General features: G+C 39.9%; 1 protein-coding gene across 1 annotated transcript in view; it reads right to left on the reverse strand.

Annotated features, from left to right (window-relative positions):
- Nucleotides 1–17,670, reverse strand: part of PDZRN3 (PDZ domain containing ring finger 3) — a 202,725-nt gene that overhangs the window by 5,894 nt on the left and 179,161 nt on the right. Inside the window, exons 4-7 of the mRNA XM_054035301.1 lie at nucleotides 16,394–16,647; nucleotides 12,657–12,744; nucleotides 4,295–4,393; nucleotides 1,284–1,346 (exon numbers count right to left, since the gene is read on the reverse strand). Of these exons, the coding sequence (XP_053891276.1) occupies nucleotides 1,284–1,346; nucleotides 4,295–4,393; nucleotides 12,657–12,744; nucleotides 16,394–16,647 (504 nt within the window). The remainder of the gene's footprint in view (nucleotides 1–1,283; nucleotides 1,347–4,294; nucleotides 4,394–12,656; nucleotides 12,745–16,393; nucleotides 16,648–17,670) is intronic.

The following is a 17,670-nucleotide window of genomic DNA, read 5'->3' on the forward strand; positions in this document are numbered from 1 at the left end:
AAAAAAGTGAAATGTTGCCATTTGGATGCTCAAATTCCATTGTGGTGGGCTCCACTGAACTGCGTGGCTAGAGAGATTCTCATATGAGACATGCTGCATATTATCTCTGTACAAATCTGAAACAGTAGAGCGTGTATGTCCGTGTTGTGGCAGATATTTTGATGGAGAACACCTGAGACTGGCATCTATTCCATATTTTTCATATTTTTTTTGTGTGTGTGTGTGTAGCTATATGGAAGGAGTCTTGTCATAGAAATGGAGCCAGATAGGAGGGGAGAGATATGAGTAAATCACAACAGGGAACCAGAATAGTTTCATAACTCTGGATATGGCTAAGGGGATAGAGTTTCCCAGTGAAGACCACGCCGGCAATTAAAAAGGAGGTGGACTTCTAGCCAGTATGATCCTGAGCCGTGAAGTTCTAAAGTACTATCAGATAAATCACTCCTGAAATAGATGCTGTGTTGTGGGAGGACTGCTTATGCTGGTACAGGTATCTGTGTGTCCACATTGTCACAGCATCAGAAGAACTATGCTGGAATGGTTCTTATGTTGTTCCAAAGAGGAGAATAACTGTTGGAAAAAGTGGACGGTTTCCTTGGTAGGAGACAATTAAGCATGGATGCATGGCTGGCTGTGCTGGAAAAAAAACAGGTTTTGCTGGTAAGATATTCTAGTGTAGACCAGGCCTGAGGGTAGGCTAAAGAGAATGAAAACAAGGCACTATTATTGGAAAAGAGGCTAGGTGCAGAATACTGGCTAACTTTTCATTGCCACACAACTCAAACTGGAGGAGTCATTTTTTACTCAGCTTTTCAAAATAAAAAACACTTTGGGCTAGTACACTATATCTGCAACTTGACCAAGGCTATCAAAACTTGGCCCTTAAGGGTTTACACTGAGGGTGTCTAGATGGAGAGACAGTGTGAAGTAAGCTGGGTTGTAAATCAGTCACGCACTAACCTGCCGCACCCTAATTGGCTGTGTGGACCCTGCTATCATGCACTAAAGGGAACTTTCAGTGCACAGGACCAGGGGTCTGCATGGCCAGTTAAACCCCATCTCGACGCACTGTCTAGACAAGCCCTACACCTGAAAAACTGTAGCTCAAAGGAAAATTTTGGAGGAAAGTTACAAGGGAGGGCAGAATTATTAAGGCTATAATGGAATGATTCACTGCAGCAATCCTAAAATAAAGTGTGTGAAGCAATCTGATGTGTAAATTCAAATGGCTACAGTACATCGCAGAAGGCAAGTCATCTCTGAATGATTTGCACACATACTTGAATAATGCGATCTCCCTCCCGCAGGCGACCATCTTTCGCAGCAATGCTGTTGGGATCAATCTGCAAAACAAAAGACATGTAAACAGCGTAAACTGATGCAGCAAGCCCGGAGGTGCCGGGGCTATGAACTGCCAGGCCTAGAAGTGCCAGGGCTCAGCCCAGCACAAATTAAGCACTGCTCGTATATGCTATGGAGGTTTAAAAGCTCAATCTTTCACTTCCCACTTTAAACCTGATATTTGAAATGCAAGTAACATGGGTTAAATTGAGATGTGAACATCCAGGGCTGGGTCCATGTTTTTTACTTCATAAATAATTTAGAGTTCTCCCTTGCTTTCATGAGAAGGGGGAACCACAAATTTAAAACAACTGGGTTAAATGTAAAAGGTTTTCTTCCTGACAGGAGCCTCCAGAGAAGACAGGCTTGTATTACATATTAGAAAAGTTTGCTCATTTGTGCTTTCATAATTAACATTTTAATTTTCAAATGCAGTTATCTGATCTATACCTGCAATTCTTTTACATGGAATAATGGAAGGATTAGGCCCTAATTGGTATGTTGTAATGGAGGAATATGTTACATTTACGTTTGTTTTTCCCTAAATAACTATTTAATTTGAAATGGATCCATGAGTGATAAAAGGTTAGCTAAGTCTATGTATAAATTACTGTTTGTTGTATAAAAGGAAGCACAGAATGTCAAGCAGGCATGAAATATTCACTTGCAACCTAATAAAAATGCTTGCAATTTTATTCTATTTATCTTGGTTTTCAGAGCAATGAAAAATAGACATCAGATGCATTAAGAACATTAAGAATTCTTGGTAAATCTAATCTGAAGTTAAATACACTGTATGGCTCTATTTCAGTAAACACGAGAGTTAGGTGTCAATGTAATGATTGTGGTGTCCATGAACAACATTTTTTTAAGGAGCTAATGATCTGACACTACTAAAAATATACATTTTTATTTCATGGTAGAGAGGATGTGGCATTTCATGTTTGTTGGCACAATCACTCAAAGAAACAGGTTTTTAATGAAAACGACTGGGACTTTTCAGCTTGGAAAAGAGGCAACTAAGGGGGAATGTGATAGAGGTCTACAAAGTCATGAATGGTATGGATAAAGTGATATTTACTCCTTCAAATAACACAAGAGCTGGGGATCACCAAATGAAATTAATAGGCAGCAGGTTTAAAACAAACAAAAGGAAGTACTTCACACAATGCAAAGTCAACATGTGGAACTCATTGCTAGGGGATGTTGTGAAGGCCAAAACTATAATGGGGTTCTAAAAAGAACTATATAAGTTCATGGAGGCTAAGTCCAGCAATGGCTATTGACCAAGCTGGTCAGGGATGCAACCCCACATTCTGGGTGTCCTTGCTAGAAGCTGGGAGTGGATGACAGGAGATGGATCACTCGATAATTACCCTGTTCTGTTCATTCCCTCTGAAGCACCTGTCCTCTGTTGGAGGACAGGATATTGGGCTACATGGACCATTGGTCTGATCCAGTGTGGCTGTTCTTATGCAATAGTTCTGGAGTAAGGCTACATCTACACTAGAAACTTCAAAGTGCTGCCACGGGAGCGCTCCCAAGTGTGAGAGAGCTCACCCAGCGCTCCTGGTAATCCACCTCCACGAGGGGAATAGCTCCAAGTGCGGCTCCCAGCGCTCGGAGCCTGTCCACACTGGCGCTTTAAAGCGCTCAAACTTGCTGCGCTCAGGAGGGTCATTTTTCACCCCCCTGAGCCAGCAAGTTAGAGCGCTATAAAATGTAAGTGTAGACAAGCCCTAACTCTCAAGGTGGTAGAAAGGCGAGGGTACAAAGCATGTTTTGCCCTTTGACATTGTCTCCAGATTATGTTACAGGATTAGGTAGGGGTTCTCAAATTTAGGGGCACAACTAGAGTTTGCTTGGACATGATTTGTTACTGAGAACAATTTATAAGAAAACGAAAAAGGTTTTATTTTGCTCAACACTTTTTCTTCAGAAGATTTTGGGTTTTCAATGAAAACATGAAAAATTTCATCAAAATCAAAGCGTTTCCAAGGAAATGTCCATTTTGACAAAAAAGTAATTTTTCGACCAAAAAAGAACATAAACTTCACTTGGGAAGCTGAGAACAGATTTTTGTGGGAGTTACAACATTAGTGACACCAGAACCAGGCTTTTTATGTATATACTGATGACTCCTTCCAATTTTTCAGCCTTCCCATATGACTGTTTGTGGGATTTTGCAATGGTTAGTGCTTCTCTGAACAGTGCTGTTCCATTGGAGAGAACAACATTTTATAGTAGAATTATATAATCCGTCCATACACGTACAGCACTCCAGGTTATTAAAATGGAGTATAGCATATAAAAAAGGGTTGGGTTGGTGCAGCTCATATCAAGGCCACAAGCTACTGTAGCCCTCTGACTGCATGGATGGGTGGAGGTAGTTGCCTTGGGTGGGGGCCGAGGGGAGGGATCAGATTATGTGGGAGCATCATCCACAGAACGGGGAGTTGGGTGAAAGGGAATTGGTGCCAGATTGTCTAATGATGGCAATACTTGGTTTTAAAGCTTACCAAGACTAATGGAAGTTCTGTGGGTGGTGGATCTAGAACAAATGTGAGGGCCTTAAATTGTAGAAATATAAATATATGTCATTGTTAGAGAAGAGAGCGCAGAAGAAGAAACATAAATGAGAAACGCTGGAGGGAATTTGTTTTCTATTTTAAGGTACAATGTTGTCTTTGGACATGCACTAAACTGATATATTGGGTGAAATCTTGGCCCCACTAAAGTTAATGGGAATTTTGCCATTGACTTCAATGGACACAGAATTTTACCCATTACGCGGTGGAAAGGAAAATAAGCAATTATCTTCTAATTATTCCACTCCCAAATGTTTTTGGAACATCACCAGACATGACAGAATAGGAGCAGGGATGATATTTTTCTTAGCCTTTGTCTTACAAAGACAAATTGTCCCATATGTAAAGCAGCTCAATCTTACCTCGCTAACATAAATACCAATGTCATCTTCATCATCAGTTCGATAACATACAGTAAGGCCGAGCTTGTCCTGGCTGTTCACTCTATGCAAGTCCACTTCCTAGGCAAAGAAAAGGATGTTCTGAATAAGACATCAGTGAGTGATGAAAGCAATTTTTCAAATGCAATGAAAATATTTTGCTTCAATGATATACTGGATCTCTTTTCATTTTACTGTGAAGACCATGTTAACTGACTGAGTGAAAAGTGGATTATGTGCAGACAATCAATACCTAGGGCATTTTTGACCCTTCAATCAATACAAAGTCATTTTGAAAATGGACCTTTTATTGATCGTAAAGAAGAAAAATTACCTATATTTCATGTGGTGCCAAGACTTCCATTGCTAAAATATTTTAGAAAGTATTATTTCAATATTTGCCATAGGTTGCATATATTTTCCTATGAATAGTGCAACATTTGACAATATTTTCTGATTTATTTGGAAGAGTACACCACGCTGTGTTACATTAATCTTCATAGTTTTGTAACTTTCAGAGAGGAACGACTTAATAAGTTGCTAAGAAAAGAAAGAAGCTGGTGGCTGCAAGATCAATGTATTTTCAGCAATGGGTGTGACAGTGGCTGTAGAAATATATTTTTAGCTTTGCCAGAATGTAGATTGAGCACACAGGCCACACTATACCATTCCAGCATTCTCTGGTGGCACAGTTAGTCTTGGAGGAATGCAAGTTTTCATTTAAAAAATATTAAGATTCTAGACTTGTTGTGAAAAAACACCCTCTGTTAGAGTCTCCCCATGTTCATGTGCCCTTTGCATCAGTACACAGGTTGGTAAAGCCAGTTAATATGCCCAGCTGAGTTTTTTTCCATAGTGCAGAGAAATCATCAGCTGGCACAGTCTGCCTCCTCCCACTGCCTCACCATCTCAAGAGTGGTGTGCTGAGAATCACAGAAAATTTCAAGCATTCACAGTTCTTGGATGTAGGACCTTGCCTGGAATCATGTCCTAGTCGTGGCCAATCTGTGATTCTGCTGCATCACTTCTGAGAAGGCTTCCACAAGTGACATGAGGAATGATGTCCTTTCCACCCCCCCACAGATAGGTAAGCAATGGTATGGGTAGCAAACTGTTTTTAGAGGGCCCTGACAGCTGATTAATGGAGTGCAGCCTTGAAAGGGGCCATATGTTCTTTGCTACCTGCAAAATAAAGATGCTGTGATGGAGACCTGCTGTTGGAAATGGGATTAGAGAGAGCAGAAAAACTGGTCAAAAGCATGGGATCAGAATGAGGGCATGAGCCCATGTATGAATCCCTGAACTTTCTCACGACAAGCCGTGAAGAAACCCTATCTTAGCAACTTTTGCTGCTGCTTGTCCATTCTAATGTAAAAGTCTTGATAACATAATTAATTATTTCTGAACATCTCTCAATTTCAACCTGCGGAGCCATTCATATGGGGAAAGACAATGAAACAAGCTGATATGAATAATTTATTGGCTTGTCTAGATGACAGCTGCCAAGATCAGCAGTCTCTTGTTATTTACTTGTCAACATGTGTAATTTTTTTTAAAAAAAAACCCACACCATAGCAGTAAATGTCAATGACATTTCAGATGATATTTAAATGGTTTCAATCAATAGCATCCATGGTGAACTTCAGCTTCCCCTCTCCCCTCTTATGTTACAAAAAGGTTGAACACCTCGCTCTAATTGCAGAATTTTTCCGTATTTCTAAAGCTTTGCCATTTCTAGACAGGAGACTGAAACTGTTCAATAGGAATGATTAGATAAAATGGGGCTGATTCTGGTCTCAATTATGCTGGTGTACATCCAGAGTAACTCTTTTGATGTCAGTGGGTTTATTCTGGATCTTATGGGGGAGAATCAGGCATTATGCCACTAAATTAGGTTTAGTACAGTTCTTCTGCATTTTTCTGTGTACCTTAACAAAGGGGCTTCATGTCTTTAAGAGGGCTTTATGCACTCTAAGCATCTGAGAATGTGGCTGTGAAGAAAAGAATAAGGTAAGTTTTAGCTGCTGTACAAGATCATATTGTCTTATATCTGCAATGAAAGAATACAGCAAAGTGTGAAACACTTCAGCCTCGTTAGACGGATCCTATTTGATGATTAATACTTGACTATTTTTTTGGGGAGGTGGACAAGGTATTTGTCCATTCTTGCTTAAAGCTTATATTTACTAATGACACTCATTTGTTTCAATGCATTTTATATAATTGTGCATTTTAATACATAAGCATGAGGGATAGTCTGATGTGATATATTTGGAAGGGGATAAATCACCTCAGGGAATTTTAAAATATATATAAGGAAACCAATCTTTAGACAGGTGGCCTTTTGGAAAAAAAAATCCTGCAAAAAGAGACTCAGAGCAGGTGTTTAGTACCTGATTTTTTGTTTTTTTTTTTACAGATAATTAATTGGTAGGCATACACTTGGGTAATCCCTCTAGCCCTGGGAAGAAGTAGAATAATTGGGATTTCATGTTACTCTAAATGTGATAATTTTGTGTACTGAAAAATAGGAACAGCTGTTTTCTATGTGCCTTTTCCTCAATAAAGTTTTAATGTAATCATAAAGCTTTGAAAGGTTTTATATGTATAAGTACACAAATCCAAATTCTTTAAAGCAAAGGCTATTTTCCATATTCAGAGTCAATTTTTTTTAATGCATAGGTTCTGTTACATGGGGGAAAAATCACAATCTACAAAGCCCAATGATAGTTTGTCCATTTGTATTTGAGAATGAAAAGTCTAGGAATTAATATTGGCATGTAGATTTTTTTGAAAGGGTAAATTAAAACTTGACTCCTTTGACATTCTACATCTCCTGCCTATCACTTTGTAGTTCCTGTACTGCAAGACAGGCAAATGGCTTTATCCTGCAAGCCCTAATCCTGTTGCAGATGACAAAAGTTTCATGTGTGCTGATTGCTGGATTGCTCCCAAAGCCCCTGCCATGTGGACATTCTTTTAGCTTAGTTTGGTGTTTTATACTAGAACTGGGATGGAGGAATATTTTCGGCTGGATAGATGCTCAGACGTTGTGGTGATGACCTGTGTAGAAGATCATAGCTACATTATGAAACACATCAGCCACCTACATTGGGAAAGAGGAGCCTATGTATGCGTATGACACATGGAACAGATCCACAGACGTTAGAAACTGGACAATGGGGGTTTTCACTAGATGCTGTAATGTCCGGAGCAGTGTTCATAAGATACAAATCAGAATTACATTCTATATGTATTGCTGTAATATAACCTTTATAGACATAAGAAAAATGACCTGGATCCTTTGCGTACATCTGGTAAAAGTGGAATTTGTACATACGTTTGACGGAAATGTTAGAATACTCTCCATACTCAATTTGAAAACGGCTTAAAAGAATGGTTGGCTTAGAGACCAGGGGAGCTCAAAAAGTGTGTTGCTAAAACCTGTATGACATTTATAGCAAGGCAAGAAGAATGATCATGCACTATGATATTATTATCCCTCCACACACTTGTAATAATAGATTCAGAATTAGTGGTAAGAGTAAATTAACCTCTATCCCCAAAAGGACATTCATTCGCAACAGATTATTGAATTGTTTTACAGATGATTTGAAATTATGGCCAGTTTGCACATTTATAAAAAACCCAGACCTTTGCTTAAAAAGGCAAAAATGAGCATTAAACATTCGAAACAAATGGCTAGGGATGACTGAAAGATTCAGAGATTCAATTTGGATGTCTAGCCAAAGCTTGAAATAAATACATTTTTTAAAATGAAGCTTTTTGTATGCTGAGCCTTGAGATTCCAAACCAACAGGCCTTCTCCTTTTCTGCCAGTCTCCACAGTGGATAAAACGTGGAGATGGGGAGACATCAAAGCCTTTGTGATGTCAGTATCCTGCCGTACTGTAAGGAGCTTACTGATCACCATGCTGTAGTTGTTTTATTCAGCAGGAGGAAAAAACTTTTGTTGACTGTCTCTTGAGCTAACAGCACAGGAACTGGTCCCTATATTAGAGCATGGTGTTTATGATGGTTCCCCTGCTTTGTGCTGAAGATGATTTACCATTTGTACCTCAACAAGGAAGCTGATCTTCTTTCCCTGTTTCCTTGCTCTACGAGTGGCAAAGAAAAAGACGTTTCATGTGTTGTATTTCTAAGGGTAAAGTACATTTAGTATTATGCTTCTTATTTCAGCCTGGGTGCCAAAAGGGCCTTTTGGGGGTACCTCTCAGTTGCACTATAGAGAGGCCAGAAAGTTAAATTAATTGTTCAGCATGACAGGACCAGAGACAGGCATGGTCTTGTCCAGATAAAAGGCAGCATTGGAATCCCTGTGGAAAACAACCTGAAGATTGGTCACTCTCCTAGCTAAGCAGATGGCCAGTAGTAAGGCAATTTAAAAGATGATGGAAGCTCTCTAACATTGCTCACATGGGTCCCAAAGGTAATTAGTTTCAGACTTAGTTCCCCCTTCTCTTCCCTGAGGTAGTTTATTTGGTCTAAAATGTTTTGCTACCTCTGGATGTGTTCTAATGGAAGAATGTCAAAATATTCATCTAGGTGACTCTGCTTTTTCAGTTTCAACAATTGATCACTTAATCTATTCAGAGTCATTCACAGCCTAAGCATATCTACGGGTGTTGGAGTGCCTTAGTGCATCTTTGAATGTAATGCCATGTGCAAAACTGGCCCTTAAGCAGACCAGTTCCTAGGAAAGGAAAGAGATCTTGGCTCAGCTGATCACCCAGACATTAGGCTACGGAAAAGTGTACCATGAACACCCCCTCCCTCGCTGTCTTCATCCATGTCATCCAGAAATGGGTGGATGAAGAGATGCCTCCACCGATCAGTCAACATCACAGTGGCCATGGCCTGGGGGAAGGAATCAGGCACTCCAGGCAGGTCTCTGAGCTGTCAGTGCTGCCCCAATACAAAACAAGAGGAAATGGCTAGGCAACTGGGAATGCACATGCCAATTGCAGACAATCTCTAAGTTGATCTTCTGAGCTCAGAGCAAAGCTCCTCCCTCTGGAAGAAAGACGGCTGCGGGAAGGTGCCTTAAATTTAGGATAGAGTAAAACCTACTGTGCACACAGGGACTACAAAATATAGCAGTATGCGTCTGAGCATGCCGCCAGCCCCTGTCAAATAGTTCTGGATTGTCTTTGTTTGAAGAGGAGAAACTGAAAGTAGAGGAGGGTATCAAAGCATACTGGATGGGGTAACCTCCAGACCTGGTAACCAGTTTTCAAATATGGATTCTTACATGGACACTGATGCAACTAAAGACCCATTTCAGGCTTCGAAGAGTGGATTTCAGTCATCAAAGTGTCTATCACCAATGGTTAGATATTGGGGGAGGATGTACACAAGGGTAGAGCTTTGTGAGAAGGGTGGGTATCAGAGATACATGCCTCTTCATGCTGAGGAACCTCCTGCAAGAGTGGTTCTTGCCTAGCATGAATTGTGCATAAGGGACTCGACTAGGAGAAGTGGAAGAACTTGGAAAAGTCAAAGGGCTTCTGTTGTGTCCCTCCCCCCACCCCCCACACATGATATGCTTTGTCTCAAATATAAATATAACTTGGAAGAATTCCTCTCAATCCCTATACTTGAGAATAAAATGCACATCCTGCTTGGACAAACAGGAAAGTTGGAAAGGGAAATAACATAGTAAACATTGAGAGAGCAAGTGCACATACCCTCAGTTCAGAATTTTCTCCTTTGTAGTCCAAAGGAATTAACATACTAAGGGAACCTTCTATAGTACCTGTCTGGCAGCTGGGTTGACTTGGTCTGAATAAACATTTAATCCATGACATCCCAGGGAAATCATGCAGTGATATATTGCTTCTCTTTCAACCTGAAATTAATTCTGTCTGGGTCTCTTCGCAAATTTGAATGTATTTGCTAACTTAAAATGAAATATTAATTCCATATTTTTTCAGTCAGATTCTGGTGAAAGAACTGTTAAAGAAGTCATTTTGTTTATTTACTTTTACTGAATTGAACACATAATAGTAAATTTGGACCATGAATCAATTTTTGAGAGAAACCTTCGGAGCCCGAAATGGGTACACAATTTTGGTGTCTTTTTTAATGATTCCAGCATAAACTATACCCTATAGACATTTACAGAAGAATGTTGCCAACCTGTGTGTTTCACTGGTTTGACCTTGTTTACTTGTTACATGTCAATAACTAGACAGTTATAGGTCATAAAAGTTTAGACAAGGAGCTCTGATTGAAATTCAGAGCACATTTTATAGATATAAAAGCCCACAAGGGTGACTAGATGGTTTTCTTGCTTTAGACATTCCCACTATAGTCAACGAAACAAGTGCCTTTGTGGTCTGTTAAAGCACATCTATCAATGGGCAAACAAAAAAGTAACTAGCTAGTCAAGTCTTTGTTATAGCACTTTGACTCTTCCATTGATCTTAGTCTCCAAGATTTGAACAAGAATCTTTAGTGATTTTTAAGAAATCCTATTAGGCCACAGAGATGTTGCAAATGTTCAACTGCTTGTGTTACTGAGCTGATCACCTTTTGCCACCAAGTAATCTATCAATGTCAAAATTATTAATGTTGGGGCTTAAGCCGTGTTAACAACTGGCTACTGAAGTGCACATGTTTAAACAATTTTCAGCTCAACTGGTTGATCTTCTAATGGAAGCAATATAATTTATTCACAATATTAGATTTCTTAAGACTCTACTCCGATATAACACGACCTGATATAACACGAATTCGGATATAACACGGTAAAGCAGTGCTCCGGGGGGGGGGGGGGGGGCAGGGCTGCGCACTTGGTGGATCAAAGCAAGTTCGATATAACGCGGTTTCACCTATAATGCGGTAAGATTTTTTAGCTCCCGAGGACAGCGTTATATCGGGGTAGAGGTGTATTTTGAAAAGACAGTTGCAGAAAATGCTAATGTGCTTAACATTTTCCCATAGTGTATAAAAGATACTGGACATTGTAACAACAAAAGCGTCGACAGCTGCTGATGAAATCACTGATATCTTGATTCTTGTCTGATTTCTATTTGAATTTGTATACAGAGACCAATTACAGCCAGACTTGTAGAATTTAGTCATCTTGTAATTTTTTTATGTGGATTAAGGCCTTGGTCCTGCAAACACTAATGTAGGTGAGCAACTTCATGCTCATGGGGTGAGATTCTCAAAAAGTGCTGCCTAACTCTGCTTCCATTGAATTCAGTGGTATAACTTGCACTGGTTTAAATAGTGGCAGAGCTAGGTGACCACTGATCTCTTTGGAAAGTGAAGTGTTACCAGGACTGAGCTGTAAGAAATCAGTGGTGCACCCAAACTGAGTGTAACCTTTTGTGTTACATCAGCATATGGACAACCAAGCATATATTAACCAGATCAGACTTCAGTGACAAAGACAGATGCATTAGTCAGTGGCTACAGAAATATTAGAACCTATATTACCACTGTAAATGTAGAAGTAAAAATAATAACTTCAGTGAAGCTACTCATGAGCATAATGTTAGACATATGCTTAGGTACCTTGCGGAATCATGCCCCATGTGTATAAATGGCACTCTAAGTGGCAGGAGGGTTGGTAGTAATGTAATGAAATTCATAAAGGGAAAATTGAAAAAATAAGCTTCCAGTTGGGATATACAAGATTTTCCCAATGGAAGTGTTGGAAGGTCCATTGCTTTAAGACATTTTAAAATCGACTGGATAAAATAGAAATTTTGCATTAGGAGGAAGATGGATTTAGATGCGCTCAGATGTCCGTTCTGCTTTTAATATCTATGATTCTATACATATACTGCTGTAACTTTTCAGTTATATGAGAGAGAAAAACAGCTTAGTAATTTGAGATATTTTCTTTGATCTCCGCTTACAATTTTAAAATAGCCTTATATGATTAAGACTGGCAATCCTCGCTTCCAAACCCCATGGACATTTAGAAAACAATTAATACCACTGAAACACTGACGTGTAAAAATCATCTATTATGAATTTGTGGTACATGTTGTTCCACCTACAAAATCATATTGTTTTTCAAATCATGTAATAAATATGTAATTACATATGGCCAGATCCTCAGGTATGGAATAATGTCCGTTTACACCAGCTGAGGATCTAGTTCATGATTACACAACATAGTTGTATAAGTTTTAATTTTTGCCGCCTACAGCGTAACTGGAGAGAAATATGCTTATGCATAATTGTTAAAGATGTCTTTTGACATTCTACATGTGTAATTGTAGTTTAATGCTAAATAAGAAGACCGCGACACGACAATATATAAAACATTTTGAATTTTAAATTTTTGTTGATAGTTATTAAATACCTCTAATTCTAACTCGTCTCTGTCCATTTCTTGATGAATGCCTCCCATGTAGTCATTCGGGTCATAGTATTCATGCACCGATGAATGACTGGAAAAATAAAGTATGTTTTAGGATAAGATGCCCTGTTCTAATTAGCATATTAATCCATCCTAGTCTCATGGCAGGTCATCACTAACATGACAGACAATCAGACCAACAAGTATGGTGCAGAGTGCACTGTTTATAATAATAAATACACCAAGTGAAAACTAGACAGATATAGTTGCACCTTAAATATGATGAATATAAAGACAGAAGCAAAAGACCCCTCTAATGTTTTATATTGTAAATTTAAAATTTGTGACCTTTCCCCCCAGAACGCAAAGCCAATCCCATAAAACAAAAAGGAGTTGGTGAGGTGAGAAGGGGGCTGCATGGTGAACTGGTAAAACTAGGATAAAATTGTAAGATAAATGAAACTATAGCTCTGCTGATAGATGGGCAGAACGTCGCCTGCATAGATGATTCTTTAGAATTTTTGAATAAAACCCGGGGCTGCAAAGTGCTACATTTTTCAGAAAAGATCTTATAGTGTACATATACTTCACATCTGAGTAGCACCTTTCATCAAAGAACGTCCAAGTGCTTTGGATATATTAAGACATGCAATATCTCTGAGGAGTGCAGTTTATAGATGGGGATACGGAGGCACAAAGAGGTTTACCCAAAGAGGTCAGAGTGAATCTAGCTGAAAAGGGATTAGAAGCGTGCAGTTTGAGGAAAAGATGTAATATATATGAGATTATGGAGATCAGAACTTTGACAATTTTGCACAAGAATAGCTTGAGTGTGAAAGGTTAGCACAAAGGGAGAGATCAACTGGATACAGCCAAGAATACGGGAGGCTCTCACAGTTTTTGCAAATGTAGTTTGGCTCTTGCCTGCAACATCCCTGCTGTTTCTTCTCCTGGTTTCTGCTAAGCAGACACTTCCAATTGTTCTCAGCTGTGTGATTACTGCTGTTTTGTGATATGGACAAATGTTGTTCAGGGAGTATGATGAGAATGCTAGACTTGTTTTTATTTATAAACTGAGTTGGATTGCAGCCCATGTATGCAGAGGTGAAACTACCTTTGCCATCTTAGTTAATATTTGTACTTTTCTTTGAAGATGTAAAGTGCTATCAAATTGCTCAGGATTATTATAATCATTATTTGGTCCTCAGCTATTTAGGATTAAAACAATAGGTTATTAGTGATTGGCAATTGAAACACAATGGGGTGTGTTTAATGATTAGCAATTTAAACACACTCCACTCTCCTTAAATTGCCAATCATTATTGGCATGTTGTTTTAAAATTCCAGCTCCCTTCAGACAGCTGCACTACTTGCACTTTTGGGATTTTCAGCAGTATAATGCTTTGGTGATCGCCAATGAATATGCAGCAACTTTATTTACTTCTAAGATTGAAGTGAACTCCATTTGATTCCTTGTTAACTAGATGCACGTTCTGTGTAAGTGAGAGGCCATTTAAAGAACAGTATCTGCTATTTTGCTGAAATGTCTGGGTTGTTCTTCAAGGGTCACACTGATTTCAGTGGACATTGAAACAGGCAGCAAGAGAAGTTAAACATAAAGGATCATTTTTACACTTATTGTACCAGGAAAAAAAAAAAGCACGAAAACCATTTGCATCTGCAAAACTCTTCATTTGCATGCACAGTTGGGTTAGTGGGGTATTTAAATACCTCTTTGCATGCACAAGCCCTTTTACATCTGCATATGAGTTTGGCATGCCCAGTTGTTCAGGTGCAGCTCAAAACCAGGCCACTGATGATGTCCAGAGTTCTAATCAATATCTCATGTGGGACTGGCAGTGTTAGCCCTGATCTACACTGGGGGGTGGGGGAAGATCGATCTAAGTTACGCAACTTCAGCTACGTGAATAACGTAGCTGAAGTACTTAGATCGACTTACCATGGTGTCTTCACTGCGGTGAGTTGACTGCGACCACTCCCCCGTTGACTCTGCCTGTGCCTCTCGTCAAGCTGGAGTACAGGAGTCGACGGGAGAGCGCTCGGGAATAGATTTATCGCATCTAGACTTGATGCGATAAATCGATCCCCGCTGGATCGATCGCTACTCGCCAGATTACCCTTAGGATCAATCTTACTGGTGGGTCTGTTATGCATGAATGTTGTAACCTAAATGACTTCTCTCATGAATTCTTCTTCTTTACCACGTTTATGGTGTAGTATTGCATCACAGTGCTTGGCCTAGCAGCTGGGAATTCAGGCAGATGTCTCCTCAGAGACTGCAATGGCATTAACATCAACCCCATGGGTATATTTCTATGGACTGTAACGTAACTTAGCTAAGAAGAAGAAGATCATCCCCTCCAGAATGCTCTAAGCTTCACTGCCAGTTGACTGTCAGAGAGCTTGAAAACTAGCCCTCAATGCAGCACTAAAATGTGGGCTGGAAACCAGGAGGCAATGCAGTGACTTCCTAATTGAACCCCCCTTTCAAATAGTTAATAGATAAAAATGCCCAACAGTGAAACACTGGGAACAACATGCACTTAGAGACACACAACCAATTTCTGGATCATGCTATGCGGGCTCACATGCCACAAAACCCAAAAGGAGTAGTACAGCATTGATGTCCATTCCCGCTCTAGGTTTCTCCTCTACAGCAACTTTCTGAAGGAGTCTGGGAGGGCACAATGGGATTTTTCTTATGTTTATGCTCACAGCCTGCCTGGACTTGCTCAGACCTGGTCTACACTAGGAACGTACGTTGGTATAATTATGTCGCTCAGGGATGTGGAAAATCCGTAGTTATTCCGACCTACCCCCTGGTGCAGACAGCACTATGTTGACAGGAGGGTTCTCCTGTCGACAGAGCAGAGCTACTGCCTCTTGGGGAGGTGGAGTACCAATACTGACAGGAGAAGCTCTTCCATTGGCATTTGTAGCACCTTCACTAATTGTTGCAGTTGTGCCGCTGCAGCACTTTAAGTGTAGACAAGCCCTATGTTTTCTGTTCATTTCTCTCCATGGACTCTTATACTGCACAGGCAGAATAAGGGTGCACATTAACACCACATGCTATGAACTAACTAGAATTTGGTTCATAATGCACGACAGTTGACATCTTTAGAAGCTTTTGTATGTTCTTCTGTGCCTCACAAAGGCAAATGTGAAGTGAGTGGAGACAATCAGCATGGATTCTATGGGGAACTGTTTCCTCTTCAAACAATGTCTGTGGGGTGTGGTGCATGTGTGTCTGAAGATAATTATAGTTTTTTATTTGTAAGTACAAAAGCATCAAACTACCATTAACAATAATTACATTTTGATTCTAAAACATCCTTGACAGCACTGGTAAGTAATTTCAGTCCTAGAATATAATTTATGTGAGTAACATTGCTGCAGGGTTATAATAAAGTAATTAATACACCGGAACAGAATGCAGCTGCTCTTAGCAGTATGCAATTTATGGCAGCCATAAAAAATAAAGTTAAAACATAAGCAACCCAAAGAGGTAGTGAGGGGAATGACAAGCAACATTAGCCTTTTCCTTTAAAACAACTACAAACAAAAAAGATTTATAGGGCCTGATTGTGAACTCAATGGGACTACTCATGTGAGTAACTGCTCACCAGTGTGTGTGAAGGGTTCAAAATCTTACCCTTAATGTGGTAAGTTAAGAAACACAGTGGTTTTTTAGTGCTTTATAAAAAACGGCTACTTACTCCTCAGGTAAGAGGTATGGATCTAGTACTGAGACTGGTGGAGGAGGGGATCCCATCTTGGTTAGAGCCATGATGTGTTCAAAGGTTATATCGGTCTGGGTGCCCATATCTACCAGATGAGACTCATGTGAAGGACTGAAGATCTTAGTGCGTGGAGTTCTCCTCAGGACCTGCACAACGATGGGCTCTTTGGCTGTTTTGAATGCTTCCACTGCCTGGTCATGTGTTGCTTTAGATAAATCTTTTCCATTTACCTGTGGAAAGAGTGAATGGGAAACAATTAGAAGAGAACAGGGGATGATAACTTCCACTCTTTGTTTGCTTATTCATGTAAAATGCCCGTGAAAAGTCAGAAGTGAAAAGTCTGCTCTCCATCTTGATGCCTCATCTTTTTTACAAAAATATTTGTCCAACAGCTTAGATACTATGGTGAGAGTTGCTGTGCAAAACCTTGAAATACAGAAGTGATAGGCTCTTAAGGTCATGGACTTGTCTAAACAATGTGGCTTACTTAACTGCCTGGGACCTTCAGAGTGCTATGTAAGTGATAATTAGTAAAGGTAAAACAAGAGCTAGAGGATTAAAGGGTTATGAGCCTTTCATCTCAAGGGAGGAAGAATGGTCTTGTGGTAAAGACACTGTACTGAAATTCAGTAGATGTGGGTTCAATTCCTGGTTGTGCTACAAACTATTTGTGTGTCCTGGGGCATATCACTTTAGAGCCAGGTTTTCAAAAAGTGTGCAGCCTATTGGCTGATAAACTCTTAAAAAAAATCCGACTCTAATGTCTCAGCTTCACTGAGTGTCTGGCCTCAGTTCTGTGACTGTAACTGTGGAACACTTCTCCACACTTGCAGGAGTATAGTGCAGATAGATTTACTAGTGCGCATGAGGTGTTCAGTTACTATGGGGAACATGTGACTACCCTAGTAAGGTAGGTCACCAGCTTCAATTTGGATCAAATTGGCCAAAAGGGGCCAAAAGGGGCACTCATTGGATGACTATTCAGTGATCTATGAAATGTTCCCAGTTATTTATCTGTAGTAGATAGGCATCAACAACTCATCATAATTGGTGCCCAAATGTTAGGCAAACCTTGGGGGTCAAGGGGCAGTCAGTATGGGGAAGTTTGCAAAGCCACTGGCCGGGTTTTACTAGTTTAATTTCTCTAGTGGAGAGGACTTCACTGCCCTCTGCTGCCCATCCGGTACCTTTCAGGAGCTCTACATTCACTTTAACTTTGAAATGCTAGAAGAGTGGTTGATGTCTTCATTCAC

The sequence above is a fragment of the Malaclemys terrapin genome, chromosome 7 (assembly GCF_027887155.1).
Source record: "Malaclemys terrapin pileata isolate rMalTer1 chromosome 7, rMalTer1.hap1, whole genome shotgun sequence".
Classification (NCBI taxonomy): Eukaryota; Metazoa; Chordata; order Testudines; family Emydidae; genus Malaclemys; species Malaclemys terrapin.